This window comes from Pezoporus occidentalis, unplaced genomic scaffold (genome assembly GCF_034315485.1).
Source record: "Pezoporus occidentalis ecotype Australia unplaced genomic scaffold, CSIRO_AGI_Poc_V1 ctg56, whole genome shotgun sequence".
Lineage (NCBI taxonomy): Eukaryota > Metazoa > Chordata > Aves > Psittaciformes > Psittacidae > Pezoporus > Pezoporus occidentalis.
This window is the reverse complement of record NW_026915899.1, coordinates 1,055,364-1,075,592: the sequence shown is the minus strand read 5'-3', so window position 1 is coordinate 1,075,592 and position 20,229 is coordinate 1,055,364. Positions and strand designations below refer to the sequence as shown.

At 39.1% G+C, this 20,229-nt stretch overlaps 2 protein-coding genes across 5 annotated transcripts in view; one reads left to right on the top strand and one right to left on the bottom strand.

Annotated features, from left to right (window-relative positions):
• DUS4L (dihydrouridine synthase 4 like) overlaps positions 1 to 11,603 on the bottom strand; it is a 38,688-nt gene extending 27,085 nt beyond the window's left edge. The window contains exons 1-7 of one of the 3 annotated variants that reach the window (XM_062638291.1): positions 11,516 to 11,603; positions 10,684 to 10,812; positions 10,322 to 10,443; positions 8,842 to 8,959; positions 7,274 to 7,396; positions 6,117 to 6,343; positions 3,159 to 4,570 (exon numbers count right to left, since the gene is read on the bottom strand). In XM_062638291.1, coding sequence (XP_062494275.1) covers positions 4,323 to 4,570; positions 6,117 to 6,343; positions 7,274 to 7,396; positions 8,842 to 8,959; positions 10,322 to 10,443; positions 10,684 to 10,790 — 945 coding nt within the window. In that variant the 5' untranslated portion in view covers positions 10,791 to 10,812; positions 11,516 to 11,603 and the 3' untranslated portion in view covers positions 3,159 to 4,322. Of the gene's footprint in view, positions 1 to 3,158; positions 4,571 to 6,116; positions 6,344 to 7,273; positions 7,397 to 8,841; positions 8,960 to 10,321; positions 10,444 to 10,683; positions 10,946 to 11,207; positions 11,441 to 11,515 lie in introns of those variants that run through there. The other 2 variants (XM_062638292.1, XM_062638293.1) reach the window with 2 other exon arrangements.
• COG5 (component of oligomeric golgi complex 5) overlaps positions 11,546 to 20,229 on the top strand; it is a 192,077-nt gene continuing 183,393 nt past the window's right edge. For both annotated transcript variants that reach the window (XM_062638283.1, XM_062638282.1), the window contains exons 1-5: positions 11,546 to 11,709; positions 12,619 to 12,758; positions 13,735 to 13,792; positions 16,733 to 16,787; positions 16,882 to 16,951. In XM_062638283.1, the coding sequence (XP_062494267.1) occupies positions 11,643 to 11,709; positions 12,619 to 12,758; positions 13,735 to 13,792; positions 16,733 to 16,787; positions 16,882 to 16,951 (390 nt within the window). In that variant the 5' untranslated portion in view covers positions 11,546 to 11,642. The remainder of the gene's footprint in view (positions 11,710 to 12,618; positions 12,759 to 13,734; positions 13,793 to 16,732; positions 16,788 to 16,881; positions 16,952 to 20,229) is intronic.

The window sequence follows — 20,229 nt, the reverse complement described above, 5'->3', positions numbered from 1 at the left end:
TTTTCCTAGCTGCCGCCAAGCAATGTCTGGATGAAAGGTTATATCCCAAATAATTTTTTATGCATAACAAGTATTGGAGAGTGACACAGTGATACAGCCAGCTATTTCTATCCAGTCTACACAGTGGAAACAGCTTGGGTTTTAAGAAGTATTTCTAACATGTTTTCATAAACATATTTAATCAGAAGTATAGACAAAACATAACCTCTTAGTATGTCCTGGTTATTACATTTTAGCTATTGGCCTACAGCCATGATACTTTATTTAAGCTGTTAAAATGTTATTACATACTTTCTGTCCTTTAATTCCAGAGCAGTTCCCATTTCTGAGCTGCTTACCTCTTACTAGCGCTGTAAGCTGCTCTCCCAGCAGCTTAGCCTCATACTGGTAGGACCATATTTGCACATCCCTGCTGCCAGAGACTCCGCTTTTTCAATTCAGGGGCTTTGTAAAATCTCAGATTCACTCTACAGTGACTGCTGTGCATTTCCACTGCAACTGGTGCATGTTCCCCACCGACCTGGAGTGAGATCTGAGGAACAGAGAGAAGCCTCCTGCAAGCACCTGTGAGACCTCCCTTCTCCTATTGAGTGCATTCTGCCACTTCTGGAAGGTATTCTACTGAAGCTGTACAAGTCTGGGTTGTTGATCTAAGGATGCCTATTCTACCATATGATAAATATGACAGACAATATATATAATGTCTGGCTGCTTTGGGAAAAAAACCTCATGAACCTTAAGACATTATAGCTATAAGAAATAAGTTTTTCTCCCACCAGTAAGGTCACAAGGTATTCAGAAGTAGAAATACAAAACACCTGTGTCTTAGCAGCTGGTTTGAGGACAGAAATCTCGCTAATTCTCTGCTGAAGCAAAGGCAAAGTTTGAATTTGTTTCGTTCTAGTTTGTCTTGTATGACAGCTTATATGGCTTGTATAACATCATCACACACTGCATTAACCCAAGACAGAGACCTAAGAATCAACTTACTGGTAAGGAACAGAGAAAATGGTATTGTATGGGCTGTGTGACATATTGCTGCAGCAGGGTAAAAGTTATAAGAAAGTAGAGATATTACAAGAATATGGCATTGTTGTGTAGGGTGGCTTAACACCCTGGACAAAGAGCTGGACCAGCTGCAGGAGGCAAAGGACCTAAAAAATGAAACAAAACTTTGTATCTTATCTTACTTGAAGAAAAACTTTAAAAAATTTGAAAATTAGAAAATAGACTCAAATTTGAAAATTAGAAAAGGACTAAGTACCAGGTGACATTGTAACTAACATATACAGGGGAAGTGTTCAGGACCATCTTAAGAACACAATGCAGCTGCATATGCGAGGCTAGCCACAAAGTGCCGGCGTAAACGGACCAAGGAGAAAAATAATGTTTGCTCCTCATAGACTGCTTCAAACAGGAAGTTCTGGGAGCAGAAGATTATCTTGTACTTAACCCCTATGTAGTCCTAAAAAGAAACAGTCTGCAAGAGCCATGATTGCTTAAGCAACAACATAGATTGCTGCATCTAAAGTACAGATCAGCTAGAAACAGTAACCAAGGAAATGGTTACAAAAAATGGTGACTGAGTAACCTGTAGAGGAATATTTGTGTGGCGGGTTTTTACTGGTTGTCATAACACCCTTGTAAGCTTAAAGTATACAATCAAGCAACTTTGTTAAGTAAATGATTCTGTACCGCCATGGAGTTCATGTCATCATACACCACAGGGAAGGAATCTATCTAATAGCCTTAAACTGGGGATGAGGATTTTTCCATATTCAAATGGCTTATAATCATAGAATCATAGAACAGGGTTGGAAAGGACCTTAAAATCATCTAGTTCCAACCCCCCTCCCATATTCTAGAACAATGCTGGGAGTTAAACAGCTAACTCCCATCTTTAGCAATTTATATATATTAGAACAGTATGGGTGTTCAGACTACAGCTATAAACTCCAATTTTGCCATTTATTCTACATCAATACAGTGGAGTGTGTTCAGATGTATACAAAATTCACAAGAGAAGAAGGCTTAAAATTAATTTCATTCTTAGAAAGGGATGATAAACTTCTGTAGACTTTCATGGTGCATAACTGACCAGATAAAGCATTCTTTAACTACTAGCAATATTAACAGCAACCTTGTACTTCAGGCAGAAATCTCTGTGATTGATCTCACACAGGCACAACAACTGCTGTCTTCAAAATTATCAAGTATTCAAGTCCTAAATAGGTCAAGGTATTTCAAGTCCTCTAAAATTTGCATTCCCCCCTAAGAAGAAAAAAAAAAGCACCTTGCATTTGTATTATTTGATTATAATAAATAACTTTTTCTTCTCTGCTCCTTGTGGCTAATGGGGCAACTAATAGCTGCTTGTCAAATCACAAAAATCTTAAGGAAATGCTAACACAGGGCTTGGTTAGTACTTTAAATAATCCCTTTCTTCTACGTTTCAGCTGTATGGTTTTACTTTTTAATTTTGATGCAGAAGGCTGGAGGCATTTTCAGAACTGAGGAGAACTGAGTATTGCACTGTAGTTGGATGAACTTGAGGTTGGAAATTGAGCAGTCCTAAGTACTATGTCATGCATTTGGGAAATAAGAACTTTTGCTGTAGAACAGGGAGCTCAGAAATTACATGATGAGTATTAGTCAAGGAAAAGTGAAGCATCAGAAAGAGAAGTATTAACTGCAGAAGACATTGCTGGGGTTTTTTCCTGGAATACAACATACAATTGTGCTCATCCAATGTCAACAAAAAATTACAATCCAGAAGGGTGAAAAAAACCAGTTGTCTGAAGGAATGTAGGACCTATTGCACCAAAAAAGGTCGCACAGATTTTCTCAATTAGCCTACTATAGCAAAGCATGTCTGTCATTTTCCATTTGTTAACACATCAGGAAGGTGACCATATTGGAAGTTATGTAACTCCATTGTCTTAAATAGTGAACTAGACTTGATGACCCAGGTCATGCCTTTCAAACTTATGTTCATATGCCTAAAGCAGACATCTTCATTATGAAAAATGATCTTTTATGCAACTGAATTAAAAATTTGTGAGTATTTTGATATCTAAATGATTTGGGAAGTATCAACAAAAGGAAACTCCCCTCCCCCAGGTTGTCATAATTTATAGTGTAATAAAAAATAAGTACAATTGTATGGAAAACCAAGTAATTTATTTAGAAAATTTAGAACTATTCACTTGTATATTCACAGAAGTCTCAGAGGCAGAAAGTGAAGCAATTTCTGGTATGAATTTCTGTGTAAACTTTGAAAGAAAACAAATTATTTGATTACAAATAATTGTACCATACAGATTTGTGATATTTCCCTTGCAGAACAAGTGCAGCTGTTGTGTAATGTTATTATCTTGTTCTAATTTTCACTATTTCCCTCCTATACAAAGATTCAAAGCCAAGTGGCTGTCATGCTTTGATAAGCAACATACCAGCAGGCAAACAAGGACTTCAAGAGCCCCACTGAGAAAAATCTGTCAGCTTTTATTTGACCTATAAAGTTCTGTTTTGGTAGATGCGATTTAATATTTTATATAATCATTATACAATAAATAAACAAAACTGAATTTAGTTAGATTGAACTTTCAAGTCCTGTATTTTAGATTCAGCTAAGTTTGAACATTGAGATAGTTTAAGCTACCTCTTCATTTTACCCTTTTCCTTCCTTCCATCATCGTTTATCTATTCCAGGCTTCTTCCACTATATGAAGTGTGGTATTTTTCTGAGTTGGAAGTAAGTTTAGAAAGTTTTAGTCTGCAAAAGCAACATCTATTTTAAAAGAGCATACTGTGCTGGGCTTCCAGGCCTCAGAGTCTTTTAAGCTTGAAACATCTATTCAAATTTAAAAGTACAGCTTAGTCAGTTGAGGCAAAAACTTCTACAACTTCTCCCTTTGTATTCTTTCGGTTTGAAATTCTTGGTATTATTTATAAGTAGTCCTAATTTTTGGAGGTTTTATGTAAGAAACGTCCTAGTTTTGCAAACACTGCTATATGCAATTGTTTGGTGAAAAAATAAATTAAAATTACTGGAGTCTTACAATAATCAATCCTCTGTGTAGTAGTGCATTGGAAAAAGAATTCCACATTTGTGCAGTCTGGACTATCTTCTAGAGTGAAAAATGCTGACATAAAAATACTAAAAATATAAAGTATCACCTTGATCAGAATGTTTTGCTGTGTTGAAAATATTTACTCAGTATAGGAATGTGACTAAAAAGTAGAAACACAATTAAAAATTTAACAATGTATTGATAATTGCAGAAATACAAGTTCATATAGAACTAAAATACTTTCTCTTATCACAAACCATAATGGTCATTCAGATAATCTAGTACTGCTGAAGTACTTGATAAAACATTAAAAACTTTCTTTTCTTGCTTTGAAGTTATGCGTTCCATCATGTACATTAAGTGATGGTGAAAACATGTAAAAGGAGTTCCAAGCTCAAGAGCAATGTCAACCCAGTCCTGGATGCACTTCAAAGGTGTCTCTTCATATCCTGCAAACATTGCTGGATTTGCTAAGAGTCCTCTAGCCACCATTACACCTTCAAATTAGAAATTAAAGCAGTAAGTTACACTAAATCTTTCTGTAGTTTTTTATAGCACCCCCTTAGGGCAGCCACCCAAAACTTACAGGCAAGTAGTGGGAGAACAACAGGGATGGGTATTATAGCTGTACTGGAGAAACACATTTAACAATCTAAACCTCAGAGTACCTACACCTGTCAGCACATTCCACTTGATGATGTCTCCAGATGGATCTCTCCAGAATTGTGAAATGAAGCCCAGGACACAGGAGCCTTGCTTCCCTATTTTTGAAACTGCAACTCAATTGTATTTTGGTTATGTTTGCTACACACATACAAACTTGCCTTTTTAACATAATATTACAATGGAAAGATGCAAGAGTAGCAGTAGGCTTAGTTATTTTAGTGCAACTAGGCTAATTTTGCTGACCTATAATCCTTCTTCCAGTAAGAGCTCGATGTCTCAATTCTATGAATCTCAGGGCTCTTGATCTGCAGTAAACCTTTCTGAGCAAGCCAGTGTATTTGCAACTGTACCCCCAAATTATCATATAAACCCATACAAGTTCTATTGTAAGTTTCCTGTGATTAAGGGATTCTGTTTTCCTGTACTATCAACATACAACCTATCACACTTAGACTTTTCTTAAAAGAGAGGAAGATAAAAAATGAAAAATTTGTTTTACTATTGTACATGACAGAAAAAACCTGATAATTTATAATTTTGTTATTGAAGGTCAACTGGGCTATGAAAATATTCTTTTGTGTTACATAGTTCCTTCCTGCTTTGTACTGGGGGGGGGGGGGGGGGGCAGTCACTGTAGCAGCATAGCAGTTTGGTTCAACTGGTCTCTGCTGTTGCCATTAAACACCAGTAGTGTCAAAAGAAACGTGCCACATGAACTTTTCCTTATGACACTAGCTACTTGTCTCTGTCCTGTTGTTCTCTAGCTGAAAGACCAAAGTGTGTTGATACAGATCATACAGAAATTCAGATCTACAGATCTGTAACTGCAGGGCAATCCTGCAAAAAATCCTCAAATTTTACCACTGAAGTGTAGGATAAGGTAAACACATAGATATGACAGTGCAATACCTCACTGTGTCCTTGAAGCTAACCATCTTAACTGTCAAATATCCGGCTTAAGAATAGTTCATTTTCCCTCCATATTCTTATGGTGAGAAATCTGACCCTATGTGCACAAAGTAGATATTTCCAAGTGGAACTTCACAGCTCTTTAAAAGATGTTCAGCTCCATAAGGAGATAGACTGAATGTCTGAAGGTCTCCCTGAACTCCACTACTGAATGATGAGATAGCATAATTAAGCAAAGAGCTTTTGTAATTTGCTTTGGAAATCATCGTTTGTGGCTTTGAATAGCAGTGCCCTAGTGCATTTACAAGTGATTCTGTTTATGATTTTTATAAGTCATCTAAAACACCCTTCTTCATTTGTCTCCTCAAAGAGTGTAAAGCACTCGAATCATGTCCTACTTATAGCTAAAATAAATACTTCAAAATCTCATTTGTAAGTTTACTTAGAAAACAAAGTGTTTAAACTTACCATCTGCTCCTGTCAAGTGATGAACTTTTTCAGCATCTCTTAAAGTTCTAATGTCTCCATTAGCCACAATAGGTATAGACATGCTTTGTTTAATTATTTTAATTGCATCATAATGTACAGGCTGATGTCTTTCTTCTACACTTCTCCCATGTACTGTAATCCATGAAACTCCGGTTGCTTCAGCTTTTTGACACAAGTCAACTGTTCTTTTTAAGTCCTCATGGATCCTACAATTTCACAGAATGAAAACATTAGATAATAAATTACCTGAACTGTCTAAAACGCTGTCCTCCATAAGGAGGAGTTATCACAGATTTGTATAAATCACTATAAATACAGAAAATATTACTGTTGGAAGATAATGAGGTTTGGTTTGTTTGTTTCAATAAAGACATATGAGTTTAATGTACGGAAACCACTATTTAATTTATCATTTCCTAATTACATCACATCTCTGAAATATACATGATAAATTTTACAGAGATTGAACAAGGGTGTCCAAAAGATTCTAAACCAAACATCATTATTTTGCTTCCTTTATGGGGGAAAAGAAAGAACAATTATAGTAGTTCCTCTTTCTCAGAAGACTGGAAACTGTGTTGAAACTTAACTGGCAAATATGCAAAAGCCGTATGGGATGTGTAATTATGGGATGAACAGTGGAAGGAGTACAAAGCAATGCAAAGCAACAGTTTACAGAAGGATGTGTTCCTTACAGCAGCTGTGGGGACTAGCTCCCAGTTTTGTTACCCTTCCCTTTATAGCCAGCAGCAAATGTGGCTCTGGCCTCCAGCAGCTCACAAAGTAAATCCTTGTGATGATACACACTATGCGTTGCTTTTCTTTTATGGAACCACGAACCTTTTAACTGGTACTTTCATATCATCTGGATTGCAAGAAAACTCTTAGCATCCAGTATGTTACCTGGATAAGTAGTCAAAGCCTGTGCTGGTTCTACTATCTAAGTCTGGTTTACTTTTCCCAGATATTCTTTCATCTGGGGTCAAAAAAATCTCAGCAGTCTTTACATGTAAGGAAAATATTATAATGCGTAATATTACATTAACAGAATTACATATAGTGTACTTGTTATATGAATGTTTCTTAAAAAAACTAAAAGGATTATTCCATGTATCACAAACATCACTTAGATCTACCTTATTTTAATAGATACTGAAAATCTTGGTTTGTCGATCTGATTCCGTACGTGTCTCACCATATCTTGAACAAGCTCTGGTTTATTTATTAAGCAAGCACCATAACCTTCTGCCATCGCCCACCTTTAAAAGAAAAAGAACATGTGTATTCCACATTTGAAAAAATGCAGATCAATTTCAGTCAGATACATTGGTTTTGTTCCTTACAACCTTCAGAATGTGTGGTTGAGTAGACTGAGATAGTACTGGCTGTAGATCAATGATTCGTTTGCAGTTTGGCACCAGCTTTTAGATGTTGGTTCAGTCTCCATTTGGACAAGTTACTAATCTCTTCCAGTTCAATTTTCTGTCCACAAAATGGACTCACAAGGAAGATAAATTAGCACTGGTTTACAGTATACATAAAACAAAAAAAAATGATGCTTTCCCCTCCATCGGGTCATGGATTTCTTCTAAACAGAAAATTATTTTGGATTGAAAAGGGAGATTTTTGAAGTGCAGGGCAGGATCTGAGTTCAGTAATATTCTGTTCTCCCTCAGCTGCAAAACACCTTATTTTGATTGGCATGAAATAACCTTTACTTCCACTTAACAGCAACAGGTTTTTTCTTATATATTTTTTCTTATAAAGGCAGATTAAGTGCAAAAAGTTTTGATATTTTGAAAATAGCATGTGCAAGAAACAAAGGATTCAAACGTAAGCATATATTTTTGTCCTAAAAGGAACTTACAGTTTGGCATACTTAACTGTAGTTAGCTTAGAAAAAAAATTACATTTCCATTCTGAAGTCTCAGATCTCTCCAGAAAAGACTTTTCTCAAATACTGTAATTTTAAGTCAAGACAGTCTAATTAGAATAGACAAGTATTGGCACTGTAGTATTATCTTTTGCTTTCCTACATTTGAGGTCTTCACTAAGAAAAAGGCTGCCTGACAAGCATGGAATAAATGGTTCTCAATTGAACCAGTTAGCAAGAATCTTCATTTATGCATTACTACTCTGTTTCCCTGTCAAGACAAAATCTTTATTAATTTAAGAGAGAAGTAGATCACTAATTCACTGTACTTATAAACCTAATAAAAGATGGAAGAAATTCTTTTCAGCACTTCCTGAATAATGTAGTCTGTATAATTATATTTTAGAGACTATCCTTCACTTGCAGAAATCTGAGACATCAGGGACTTGGCTCATTATTTTGGCAATTGCCACATCACTTCTCAAAACACTCTCCAAATTATTTGCAGCAAGCTGGTTTTGGTAATGCATATTTAACAGCTGCTGAGAAGGAATGGACACTTTACTTCTTAAGCCAACACTCAGTATTTCAGAAATGAAAAAAGGTAGGTTGGCAAATACACCTGGTTTTCCCAGTTTCACCATGGTGACAGGCATCTTAGAACATTCAGAAGTGTCTTGCCACATAGACATTTTTGACAGGTTAAAAAGCTCTTTCTCTCTCAGAGTCTATTTTTAAGTTAAGACAGAAATGACTATGAAAATGAAGACCAGCATTCTTTACTCTCAAATTATTTTATCATTATTTCACCGAGCTTTTTCAAATCTTTACCTCTGAGGACAGCCACAGTTTAGGTCTATTCCATCTGCAAAAGGACAGATGATCCGGGCAGCATCACACAAAACCTGTGCTTCTTTGGCAGCAAACTGAACAATCAATGGATGATCACCTACTCCAATGAAAAGGTACTTAGAGATTAAACAAACAAACACCCCCCCCCCCCCCCCCCCGATAATAACAACAAAAAATAACAAATTCTAAATTCATGGACTGTCTGGCCATGGTCCTGGGCAAACAGCTCTAGGTGATCCTGCTTGACCAGGGGGCTGGCTAAGAGGACCTACACAGGTCCTTTCAAATTTGACTATTTTGTGACTCTCTGAGCCCTGGATCACAAATAAATAGGGGTAGCTGGCTAGTGGTTACTAAATCAGTACGCGTATCAAGAGAGGTAGGAATTCAAACAAACATATCTGTCCTAGACAGTTGCTGGCTCAACATATACATTTTCTGACTGAAACTGGTCAGATGCTCATCTTTCACAAACATGGTATATGAAATTAAGTATTCTCTATTTTTCAGCAGTCTTCATGCTTCCCCTCCTGGCCTGCCCCTTCTTGTCTGCATGCTGCCCCTTTGCTGTGCTGACATGGCTGGCTGTCTTGCCAGGTAGAAAACTTGCTTACAGAACCACCCCTTCAGAAAGGGGCCAAACAACACACAAGCTCTTCCCTTCCTTATGCTGGCCCATCTCTTTCTTCTTCTGTGCCAACATAGCTGATTTTTATCCACAATGTGCTATGCAGAGTTGGAATGAGAACACAGGGGCAGAGGCAGCTTTAGCAGCTTTGTCTCAAGCGGGAAACCAAAGTGTCAGTAATCCTCAACTCAGGTCTGCTGAACCATTTGTGATTCACTAAAACCCCTGCGAAGAGCCAGATGGTTATTTGGACCATGCTCTCCTCTTTTACAGCCACTGCATTACATTAAAAGCATCTAAAAATATCTCAGTGTTAGGGTAATAAACTCAGAAATAAAACTGGAGTGGCAGCAAAATAAGTGTGTTCCAGGGTGGCTGTTTTTTGGAGACTGGTTCAGCATTGGTCTGCTAGTGCTAGGTGGGAAGTGACTGCCTTTGCATCAGTTGGTCTGTTTTTTCCTCCTTCTTTCCTTCACTTATTAATCTATCTTTATCTTGACTTACGAGTTCTCGCTTTTGTTCTGTTCTCCCCCTGTGCTACTAAGAAGGTGGAGAAGGAATGAGTGAACAGCTGTGTGGGTGGTTGATGGCCACCTATGTTTGGTCAACCCACCACAGATCTCAGTTTTCCACTATTTCATTTGACACACTGTCACTGGGATGTGTTTACTTTCACCTAGAATATTTCTATGGTTTTATAATCAATCAGATACAGTATAACAAAACTGTTAATAGATGTCAAGCTGTGTGACAGACTTCATTCATTTGGCCAATTTAGCTTATCACCATGTAAAACATTCTGACAAGGCAACAGTTTATTAAAAAAAATACCTTTGTTGGTTGTGAATTCGCTGTCCCTCGCTTTTGCAGATCTCACAAAATCAGCTGCTACTATCATTGGCGTGTAACATAAATCACAACTGTATTTCCTAACCAGGGTTCTGAAAGCCAACCTGCAGACACATGAAAATCAAAAAATAAATAGTAAAGCCATTTTCCTGACTAGCTGCTCTAAAATGCTGTTCTGACATGCCGTACTCTGGGGATATCTAATATTATCATTAGGTAAAATACATCCCACATCTGTCAAATGTCTAAAAGAAAAAAATGCAATAATCCCTGTTTTTTGCAGTCAAGATAAACTTCCTCACAGAACAAACACTGAAAACATAGCTGACATGACAGTTACTTACTTGGAATAGCGGACCATGGGGGCACATATTTTTACAACTTGCCCAGAATGAAACAAATCCATGGGATCTTTCAGTTGGCATTCTTTAGTTTCTATGTCACCAATCATGTATAATTAATCTTTTTAACATCTGGAAAAACAAGCAGTGTTTGAAACAGAAGTCATTCAGCTATTTCTGACAGGCCATGAAGCAGCTTGCTTTTCAGCAGAGCATCCTGCAAGCAGGCCCTTGCTTGCGGAGTGCTGGAACAAGCTTTTTGCCACAGCCAGCTGCTGAGCACTGGCCTTGTTGTACTGTGCCATCCCCAGGCAGTATCACCCATGTGTTTTCATTCACAGAATCACGGACTGGTTTGGGTTGGAAGGGAACACAAAGACCATCCGGTTCCAACCCTCCCTGCCATGGGCTGGGACACCTTCCACTAGACCAGGTTGCTCCTAAGCCCCTTCCAACCTGGCCTTGAACACTGCCAGGGATGAGGCAGCCACAGCTTCCCTGGGGAACCATGCCCACCCAGGGCTCACATCTCGCTCGGGCTGGAGGGGAGGTTCTCAGCCACCTCTCAGCGCAGGGCCGGCTCCAGGCAGCCCCTTCCCTGCCTCACTGAGGAACTTTTTCCTCATGCCAGGTGAGAGCCGCCCCTGCTCCAAGCTCGCTGTCCCTCTTCCCGCTACAGGCCCGGCTCCCGCCTCCTCTGCCCGCACGGCGGGGGCTGCGGCCTGACCGCCCCGGCCTCAGCTCGCTCCCGCCTGTGGGTGCCTGCGGGGCTCGGAAGCGCGGACCCCAGGAGCCGCCTCCCGCCGCACTCCCTGCGGCCCGGCCCCACGCTCACCACGTGCGCGAGCACCCCGCCGCCGCCCTGCCGTTCCCGGGGCGGCCCCGCTCCGTCGCGCGCTTTCGCCATCATCGCGGCGCGCCGCGGCCCGGGAGTGACGCGCGGGCTCCCGGTACCTGCCAGCATGGAGGAGGCGGGGGCAGGCGGCGGAGCGGCCCCGGCCCCGGCCCTCGCAGAGCTGCTGGCGGACGGTGAGGCGCGGCCCTCGGCGGCGGCTGGGGGGGTCGGCGTGGAGGGGTGGGGGGCAGCTCCCGGCTGTGACTCCGGCGGCGGGACCGTGCCGGGGTCCCCCTCTGCGGGCGGTCCGGGGAAGGCGGAGGGTCCTTTGCTAGGACTGGCTGCGCCGGGGAGGAGGCGGCGGTGCTCGGGCACGCGGCGAGCAGGGCGGTGAAACTCCCCCGCTGTCAAGTCACGGGAAGTTTCGGCGGCGGAGGAACGGCCGGCGCCGGGCAGCGACCACAGCCCTCCCGGTGGGGAGCCTTCCGCTGAGGGCCGAGGGTCCTGGTGGCGGGGCCCTGCGAGGTGGCGTGTTGCTGCTGAAGGGAGAAGGAGTGCACAGGAAGGAGAGGTGAAGGCGCTCGGTAATACCGCTGTATGGAAGCTCGGCTGTTGCTTCCCTCAAAGTCTCCCTCGCAGTATCATCTCTTAATTCACTGTTTTATAAAGCAGTGCCCTTATAAGAGACCTTAATGGTTTCAGGAAGATGTGTCTCATGCCACTTCGATCCTCAGTGATTAGAAGGTGCCTGGTGTCTGTGTTTGATTATGGCTACAACCTCAACAGCCTCTCCCTAGTTGCACTGTGAAGTTTGGAGAAGTTATAGATACTTTTTAGTGTATTCTACTCAAGAAAAGGCAATGTGGAGTAAAGGTATACGAGTCTTTATTTACAAAAAAACCCAACCCCCAGTCATCAGCTCCAAACTTGTTTCTTTTGATTGTGGTTTCTTCTCCAATTGGTGTCACGTTTGTATTGTGTGATACAGAGAACATAAGCTGTTATGTTTGGAGAAACTGAGGCTCAGAGAACTGTATGCTTTGGGTCTAGAAATGTTCTTTACCTGTTCTGAGCTGTGAAAGTAAAATCAAAATGTTTTTCAGAATGTTACGCTGACTTCTTCAGAGAAGACTTTGATGTGAAAGCTTATACTTCCCAGTCTATCCATCAGGCTGTGATAGCTGAGCAACTGGCAAAACTTGCCCAAGGTATTAGTCAGTTGGATAAAGAGCTTCATTTACAAGTAAGTTTAAAGTGTACCTGTTATTCTGGGGTGGTTGATATAAACTTGTCAAAAGCTTAGTAATCTTATGATATTGTTGCTTCTGAAATTGCCCACTGTACTCTGCAAGCAGTAACTAAAGGTACAGCTTGCAGCAAAACTAGTAGTGAGTCTGATGCTTAACCTAGTTGAGCCCACTCTTTATACCCCTTACCAGGAAGCCATATGCTGCTTTTAGTTTCTGCAGCCTATTTCTGCATACATGGAAGTTCTGCACTTCCTTGTAAGGATGTTCCCTGACTCTTTCCAAATGATCATGTCAGCTATCAGAACTGCTGGACTGTGTTTTGGGATGACAACTGTGATAAAACAAGGATTGATTTAACTTGTATCCTTTCATCCTGTGATGGAGGGTAGCCTAGGTTCTAAGACTTACCTTTAGTGGGGCAGCTATAACCTATGTTAGCACATCTCCACACCTACAGGAAGGCTTTTGAGTTTGGATAATAGAAGGGTTTTTGGTAAAATCTACACAGACACCACAGATCCACAGTGCACCTTGCAGTGAGAATGCATGCTAAGTGCACTGTTTCAAAACCTTCTTCCTCCCTCTCCCTGTTCAGTTAGTAAATTCTTTGGGAACTCGTATCTAAATGTCATAAATAGAAAATATTAATAATTTGAGTATAATTATTACTATGTGATTAATAAGCTTAAAATTACAGTTGTTATTATCTATGATGGTGTGTTGAAGTGTGATTGCTCTGCTGGCTCGAAGATGTCAGCTGTGCTGTAGTTATTGACCCTCTTCTTGTTCTGAGCTTGTTGCTTTGTGTTCCGAAACCTTTCATCTTTAAGGTGTAGTTGCTTTTTCCTGTGTCTGCCTAATGTAGGGTGGATGAGATACTTTAATGCCCAATGTAGGAATGATGATGATGTACTGATATTCCTTTCAGGCACACATTCCCATTTTTCTGTGTTGATTGATTTTTTTAAGGTTGTTGCAAGACATGAAGACCTGTTGGCCCAAGCAACTGGAATTGAATCCCTGGAAGGTAAAGTATATTATGCTTGCTACTTGTTACAATGGAGGAAGCACTATTAATATCTCTGCAGGAAATGCCGTTCACTGCCAACTTCGGCCCCTGATGTTAAGGTTGCAGATCTTACTTCTGAGGAGTAATGTGGCAGCTTTATTTTTTTTTATGTCAGTAGATGGAGCTCCAGGGAGAAGATTTCGCTGGTACTTCTGTGGAGTTAACTACTTCATAGGAAAACATACTTTGATAGTCAGTTCGGAGCAACTTTAGCCATCAAATCTTTTTGACCTTTTAATATATTTTTCTAAATAAGCCTAATTTTGTTGCAACATTAGCTGATATCTGCTGCTGTAAGTACCAAGCATATGCATGTTGCTTATGCATGTGTTGCATGGTTTGCAAGTCTTAGCCTTAACACATAATCTTGATTGCATTGGAATATTTTTTTTCCTAGAAGGGGGCTATTAAGTTATATACATACCTTTATGTTATTCCACTGTTTGGCATCTGGATTTTAATATAAACTGCAGACTTTCAAAGGCCTTACTTACAAACAATTAGAAAAATAGTTACAATATTTTGTTCTTGTGTAAGGACCTCATCAAGCCTGCCATTCTGCTCTTTGTCACTTACTGGGAACTTCTTGGTTTTTCTTCAGAAAAATATATTTACCTCTATAACACGCTAATTTGCATATACTATGGGATTCAAGCATATACCCTTTTTCCTTTCATTTTGTAACTTGGTAAGTATTTTATGTATTCCTCCTTCTTCCAGGTTTTGGCATAACCAGAGAATTTCTGGTTACTGACAGTTATAGTATCTCCTTAGCCTTTGGAAGTTGCTGGATACAGTATTTGATAGCATTTGTGTACAGCTATAAAAAGAAATAAAAGCTTATTTAATCTAGCAGTGGTAGCTCCTGAATATCTTTTTTGACAGTTGGAAAATTAAGCATATGAAGACTGGAATCTGTGTTCACCCTCCAAATAAGAGGTAGATAGGAATCTGTAGTTAATCTTGTGATTAATAAATACCTCCCAGTCATGATCTTCACCAGTCTGTGCTCAGTGGAATGTTGTTTTGTGAAATCATGGTTGTCTCTGAAAGCATTCCTTCCTAAAATTGCTCTGAGGAAAGAATGAAGTACTTCAAAACAGCTCTTCAGTTATAAAATATGTCTGTAAAGTAGGTGTGGTAAATAATGCATATTTTAAAATTAATAACCTAAAGTAAAAATAAAATCTAATTCTCAAATTTATTGAATTGTCTTCATTTCCTTAGCACTGTGATCTTGTAAGAGGCCATTTCTGTGTGTGAGGGAAGGAGAAGCATGCAGAGGTTCTAAGCTGAAAAGTATTTGTTACTCGAGACATCAGTAGGAACTTCAGTCTGCAGTTGCCAAGAAAATCAAAAGTCTAGGCAGATGTTTCAGGTTTTGCAAGGCTTTCTTATCTATGCTTGTGAGATATATGGTCACTGTAGAAGAAACACTTGAGTCAAGTTTCATAAGAGGAAGAAAGATGGATGTCAGTAGAAATTTTAATTATGAACTTGGAAACACATAGGTAGCTCAATAGATACCTTGAGCTCAAGGTAGGCTAAATAATATCATCCCATATCTTATGCAGCAGATGGAGAGGGTTGATTGCCTTTTCACCCATTCTTATTCTGCCTTCTGGCAAGAAGACTGCTGTATGCTTTATAGCAATGTCACAGTCATATATGTAGTAAAGTTGAGCTACTGGCCCTCCCCCCATTATTGCAATGTAGAGTAAAAAATAGCCTATTCTGCCAACTTTTCACTGTATCTCATGTCTTCATCCTCTGAGGCGTAAGAGTTGCATGCCTGTCATTTCATGTATAAATGTCAGGGAACTCCAGAGTCTGTCACTAGGCCGTGTTAATAATTCTGAAATATGGAGAAGATGGGAGTTTGCATATTAATACAAAATACATGAGATACAGTCCCAGTACAGGACAAGCTGAATAAAACTATTAGCAGTAGTTATGTGTGTCTTCCATCTTAGTATATCATATTGCAGTTTTATCCAATTTGATGATGGCATGCTCGTAAACAGGGCTTCACAAAAAAATGTTACATGTTTGAGAATGGCAAACAGTAACTGGAACAAAAATAATTTCATAGGCCTGGGTTGGTGTAACTTAATTAAATTCTAAGCAGGCTGATTCCATATTGCAAAAATGACTGCTACCCTTGACTGCTTTTTAACAAGAAAAGAACAAGCATGCTTGTGGGCTTTCGTTGTACTTATTTGCCAAACTAATCTGGAACAAACAGAGTTAGGGTAGTTTGCTCTGTAATCTAAATTAGATGACCTCAGAATGACATCGATGCCTTAGTTTTTGCTAAAGGTGCTTATGGACAGGAGTAAAACCTTGAGATAGAATTGGTTATCTTCTCAGTCTTCTTTGTTGGTTTCTCTGAACTATCTAGTCACTGTGTTAAATAAATAATGTTACATAGGTTGTACCATTTTTGTATGTCATGTTCAGGTGTTTGTATCAGGTTATGCCTTTGACCAGCAGTCCTGATCATCATTCTCTTAAAAAGTAACATACTCTAAATATTACTTGAAACTTAATGTATGATGGATTTCAGAGTGATATTTCTTCTGTAGATTTGTGTTCTCTATCAATAAGTTTTCCATAACATTTAGTAAGTGACCTATAACCTGCATAGTTTGTTTCCAAATATGCTGTGTTTCATTCCTTTCAATCTGTTTTCAAGTTTTGTAGTAAATTTGCTGTAAAGGCGGAAACTGTTGGTTTTTGGTTTTGGGTTTTTGTTTTTTATTTATTTATTTATTTATTTATTTATTTATTTATTTTATTTTAGTGCTAAAATAGTCTGCAGTAGTTGTTATGATTTGAAGACTAGGTCTTCCAGTAATTGACAAATGTTGCATGTAAAAAATGTGCTTTATTTTGCAGGTGTCCTCCAAATGATGCAGACTAGAATTGGTGCTCTACAAAGTACTGTTGATAGGTATGCCATTCAGTATATGATTAGAAAATAGAAATTCTCATTTGTTCTATCATGTGATTTATTAATACTGTTGTAAATAATTTTCTCTTCTTAGAATTAGAGTCAAAATTGTTGACCCCTACAACAAAATAGTGTCTCGCACAGCTCAGCTAGCAAAACTCCAAGTAAGTTATATTAAAAATGTATTTAAAACTTTCTGAAAATGTATTATTTCCCAGTTGTCGGACATGGGTGGGATTTTCATACTCCAGTAGCCTGTATTTCATTGTCAGTATTTCTCAGTGAAAATCATTATTTGTGTGTCTCTTCATGAGCTACTGAGAAGTGCTTTCTTTTGCAAAGTAGGAAATGACATTTGCACTAGCTAAGTCAGGTTTGTAGAGATGCAGAGAAGAGGGAAGGGTTATCTGAGTGCATATTAATTAAATTGTCATTACTGTTTGTGTAGTTTTAGTATTTAGTGTTATGGTGCTGTTGTGTAGAGAAGACACTTTTCTCCTCTGAGTTAATGACGTTTGGCTGCAGTTTAGTAAAGAGTTTGGGAATTAATTCTTTCAAAATAGTCAAGATGCAACTTGTGAAGCCAGTTGTGTTTCTGGTGTTTTATAAGCCCAGGTATGTAGTTGTTCCTGTCTTTTGAATATAAATGGGGTCTGCATGAGAACATAGATCTCTGTTAGAAGACAGAAGTGGGAGAGGGCTTATTACAATGGTGGTGAGATATGTGTCAAACACTTCCACTTTTAATTTTATAATAGTTGAAAACTATTCCATAGATCTTCAGGAGTCACGTAGCTGCATTCTGTTCAGTTTATGGTTTGAAAAACAACAAAATTCCAAATCAACAAGTATTTAATGAGTTACTGTTTGAACTATTTGTCTTCGCGAATTTGCCTTAACTTTGCAGAACTAGGAACTTGTCTTTTAGTACCCGATATTTGAGCTGTGGACATACACTTAAATAGATTGCCATCTGTGGGTGACTGCTGTTGTACAGTAGAGTAGCTGTAGCTGCAAACTGTCATGCTGGTGGAGCAGCTTCAGTAGTCTTTCTGCTGAGCTTCTATTTTCTACATTACTTTCAGTGACAGTGAAGTTCAGCAGGAAGCTCTTAACATTCTGTTCAGCCAGTTTGTCCAGCTGCTTCTGTTCTTTTCAGCTCCAGCTGTTACTCTTGCCACTGGGCAAAACTTCCCTAACTTCCATGTCGCAGAATTTAGGTGCAGAATTTTTTGTTCTTTGTGGAAAGGGTTGCAGAAATTTGGGTCTGAAGATGAAGATAATTTCTGCCCTGACCTTACACAAACTGTAGAAAGACATCTGGGAAGAATAGTTCCTGAATTTAGGAACTGTTTCTTGGATGCTCTTGGCTTCCTCTTTACTGTAGCAGGGTTACAGAGATTTTCCTATGGTGTGAAAGCAGCATCTGTCCAAAGTCAGCAGCCTGTGCCAGGGAATTTGTAATATCTGGCTTTTCTTGGCTGTAAGTCAGAAAAAAGAGTTTCAGGGTAAGGGAAGCCTGCTAGGCTACCCTTCCAAGTGTCCCAATCCACTTACTTAAGTGTAGAAAGAGGAATGATGATTCCAGCTTCTCTGCCAGTGGGAGTTTATCCTCAGCATGAACTTTCTTGTGTTGGCAGTTAGATAGTGAGTGCTTTGTGTTGCGCTATACTGCTAGGAGAAATTGAGGGTCAGGACACCTGAATTATGAAATGAATCTGGACTTAACCGTGAGTTGAGTCAATAGGCCTTTGAAATCTCAACCCTCCTGCCTGCCCAAGATGTAAAACTGTGGTGTCTCTTCACCCAGCTGACTTGTTCATTCAGGAAGGCAACAGCACAGTAGACAGTTCATTTCCTTTCGGTGGCAGGGCTTGTGACGTAAAATTGCTCCCAAATGCAAGACTTGTTGCATGGTGCACTTTCAAACTTACAAATTTTATCAGTTGGTGTACAGCTGGTAGAATAAGTAGAAAAAGGTAGAAGACTGATAAAAGAGGTTGCCTTCTGTCAAAATCTGTGGGGTTGGCAGGTATGTTTTGCTGAACTCTGTGGTGTTTAAGAGACTCTTGTACTCATAATGGTAGTATTTCAGTGCTTTTCCATTGATTGCTCTGGGACTGCTCACAAACTGAAGGAATATTTGGCTTGCTTAAAGCTGGATTTTGCCATCCTTTATTGTTTTTAATATAGTCTGGCTATTTCATAAACATACTTGCTGCAAATTCATTGTCAAAATTCAAATCTAGTCCTGAATTCTAAATCTCTGCTGTGTGCTCTTAGAGCTTCATGTCATCCCAGTGGAGCAGCAGAGTCACAAAGCTTGCTTTCTGCTGTCCTCTACTGAGTCTTTCTGTCGTAGATCACAAGCTAAATGGGAATAGTTAGCAGCTGAAATATGTAGGCAGGGAATTTGTCCTTCTGAGGGTTATTTTCTGTGCAGCTCTTGTCTAACCAAGTGTTTCCTCATGTTTGCTTAATTTTAGATATCTCAGTGTTTAAAAATGCTTTTAAGAGTCAATTAAAAAAAAGCCAAACCACTTTTAAAAAATAAAAATTCTGTATTTTAAAGTTATTCTTTAAAATAATTGCCAGTAGCAGATTTCATCCTGATGCTGCTGTAACTAAATGAGAAAAGTAGTCTGAAGATAGTGGACTGTCTCATCTTTCTTCAGATTTCTGTTACATATACCTCCAATTACAGTGTGTTCTGGCAGATGCATGCAATTGCATGTATGAGCTATGAACTAACACATTTTTAGCGGTTCTCTGTTTCTAAGTCTTCTTTCAATAACTTCTTGAAATTAATTTGAGATTAGAAGTATGAGGTTTTTGACTGCCTGAATTGTACCAATAATGTCTGTTAGTGTTGATATGGTGCTTTACATTTCAGGAGGTACCTTATGTGTAATCTCCAGAAAAATCAGGTTTCATTTTTACTAAACCCATAGGGACTAACTCAGGCCGCTGGCCTTTTCCAAATTAATTCTTGCCTGAACGGTGGAATTCATTCCTTGGATGAAAGCATCTGCCTTAGAAAAGCATACTTTATCAACTCAGGAAGGAATGTTTCCTGAATTAATTCAGACTCTGGTTATGAAGGTGCTCAGGTTAGAAGGTCTAGCAGCTGTGAACAACACTATATGACAGAATTTTTTATTTCCATTACACAGTCCTTATATATTGCATTCCCTTACAGTGACTGTGAGTTTTATTAAGTTGGATAACTTGTGTAAATGGAAATACTTCTGTGAAACAGAATCTTTGTTAAGGGCACAGTTGCTGTGAAGTTAAGAGTGCATCTTCAGTGTCCTTGGGTTTTTCTCTTCCTAATTCACAGGGCCAGAAGATAAAACCTTTTTTTTTTTAATTCTTGTTTCTAAATGTAACTTTTCCCATCTCTTATTCAGTTTGATAAGCATTTTAAGATTGTTTCTTGTGA